This window comes from Egretta garzetta, unplaced genomic scaffold (genome assembly GCF_000687185.1).
Source record: "Egretta garzetta isolate BGI_Z169 unplaced genomic scaffold, ASM68718v1 scaffold369, whole genome shotgun sequence".
Classification (NCBI taxonomy): Eukaryota; Metazoa; Chordata; class Aves; order Pelecaniformes; family Ardeidae; genus Egretta; species Egretta garzetta.
Window position 1 is genome coordinate 1115286 of NW_009260837.1, and position 2106 is coordinate 1117391.

General features: G+C 48.1%; 1 protein-coding gene across 2 annotated transcripts in view; it reads left to right on the forward strand.

Moving 5' to 3' along the window:
- The first annotated feature begins 860 nt into the window (after positions 1-860).
- JCAD (junctional cadherin 5 associated) overlaps positions 861-2106 on the forward strand; it is a 16728-nt gene continuing 15482 nt past the window's right edge. For both annotated transcript variants that reach the window (XM_009647009.2, XM_035902444.1), the window contains exon 1: positions 861-1201. In XM_009647009.2, the coding sequence (XP_009645304.1) occupies positions 903-1201 (299 nt within the window). In that variant the 5' untranslated portion in view covers positions 861-902. The remainder of the gene's footprint in view (positions 1202-2106) is intronic.

Consider the following 2106-nt stretch of genomic DNA (forward strand, 5'->3'; position numbering starts at 1 on the left):
GAATCTTTGCTGCACTCAGTGCAGAATTGAGGGCTGTCACTGGGAAGAAACATCTTGACTGTCCCATGTCTTGGAAATCATTGAGACACGATAGACACGGGCATCTCAGGTTGTTTCCAGTCATTTTATGCAGTGGAAGTGTGCTGTAAAAATAGACCATACTTGAAAATTGTAGGGTTTGTATTATTCTAGTTGAGGATTACTGATTTCCAGCAGGCCCATGCAGGCCAAAAAGAAAGTAGTCTGTAAAAAGGACTGTTCAGTTGGGGTATTGCATGGTATTACCTGGGTTTCTCATGTGGTTGCATAATTCATTTTTGTTCTCATGCATATTTTGTCCTTGTTCATGTGAACATTTTTTCTTAACTGGAATATGCAGAGCTGTAGGGAGAGGCACATTGCCCTGTAATCCGCCCCTTCCTCCTGCAGCAACTTAAAACGTAATACAGAGCACACCTCTCCATGACTGGGGAAAAACTGTTTTTTAAGGAAATGCCTGATTCAAACTGCGGGCTTACCTCTGGTGCAAAGATTTTTTTTGAGATCACTTAGTGAAATCCGAAAGCTGCAATCACCAGTGAATTAATTCTTCATTGAAAGGGACTGAGTCAGCAGCAGCGCGGCATCTGCTGCTCGGCTGAGTGCACGGAGGTGTATTGTCTAGGGGAGGTCAGCACACGATTCATCAGCATCTACAGGCACTTTGCTTCATCTATTTTATTGGAAGGGTGGAAGGGTGGGGCCAGGGGATGAGACTCTTAGCTTCAGCAGCCTACCAGCTGATCAAAGATCTCTTGCTTTGTTTATGCGGCCTTCTGTTTGTATCTGGTTTTGTTTTCCAGTGATGGGTCCAGCTGGAAAGAGCTTTCTGATGGCACGGCTGTGAGTGGAACCAGCACAATATGTTCAGTGTCGAGGACCTCCTGATTTCTCATGGATACAAATTGTCCAAAAATCCCCCGGTTTCATATGAGAACAGATACGATGGATACCGGCATGAAATTGTGGGGAACAGATCTGCTCAGAGAACGCTGAACGGGTTTGAAGCAGGCTCTAGAGTTGGGGCATACAGCAAGAAACCTCTCGTGAAAACCAGCTCGAACAGCACTGAAAGCAGCCATGGGAGCCAAGGGAGGCAAGCAGGTCCTGGTTACCACCATGACCTTCAGGGTTTGTCCACTTTTCATTCTTCAGAAGGGGGGTAAGTTTCAGCATCATGCCATGGCTTTGCTTTCTCTTCCTGTTTGTCCTGGCAGATAACTACGCATGACCCTAACCCTCAACACCATCTTCCTGTCATCCTTTCCTGCTCCCATGCTAGTGACCATTTCCATGCACTGCAAGTCTCCAGGCAAAGCAGTGGCGCATCCATTCACCTTCTGCTAGAGCAAGGCCTTTGAGAGTACTGGGGTGATGGGAAGAGGCGAAGAGTGGGAAAATTTCATTCGCTAATATGGTCTGTATCAGAAAGGCCTTTCTGATGGGCTTAGAAAAGCTCAGTCCAAGTACAGCGAAAAAAAGGGGGCAAAAGCTCTGCCTTTTCTTTGGTTTTAAAAAACTGAACCCAGCTTCTTCTGCCACATCCACACCCCATTTTTTGCTGTAAATTTGGCCATGTGCAGCTCTTGGCGGGTGTTCCCACATGCGCCGAGGACTTTCTTGGGTTTTTAAGGCCGCTCTTGTGGAGTAAACATGAGAAGGCGCCTGTTCGTTTCTTTTTAAAACAGCTCAAAGCCAGTGGGGGCTCTTGTTGTCACTCCGTAAGATGTGCTTGTACAACGGCAGCTTACTCAACAGGGAGTACGTGCGCGGCGGGGCTGGGGCAGGAAGAGCCGTGTGTACACACCATTGTTCTCCGGCTGTTCGAGTGCTGCAGATGAACAAAGGACAGGGGCTACAGCAGGGCTGGAAGCCAGCCCAGGTCTGACGATGGTTTATGAGGAAAAGCCCCTTCCTCCGGCCGAATGGGCTTGAAACTGAAAGCAGGGAAAAACGCTGTTGCCTTGGGAGCTTGTCCTCTTATGAAGACCTTCGGTAACACGTGGCAAAGGCACGTGTCCTCTGACTGCTGGGCTCGTCAGCTCTTTCCCCTCATATCTCTTCCCA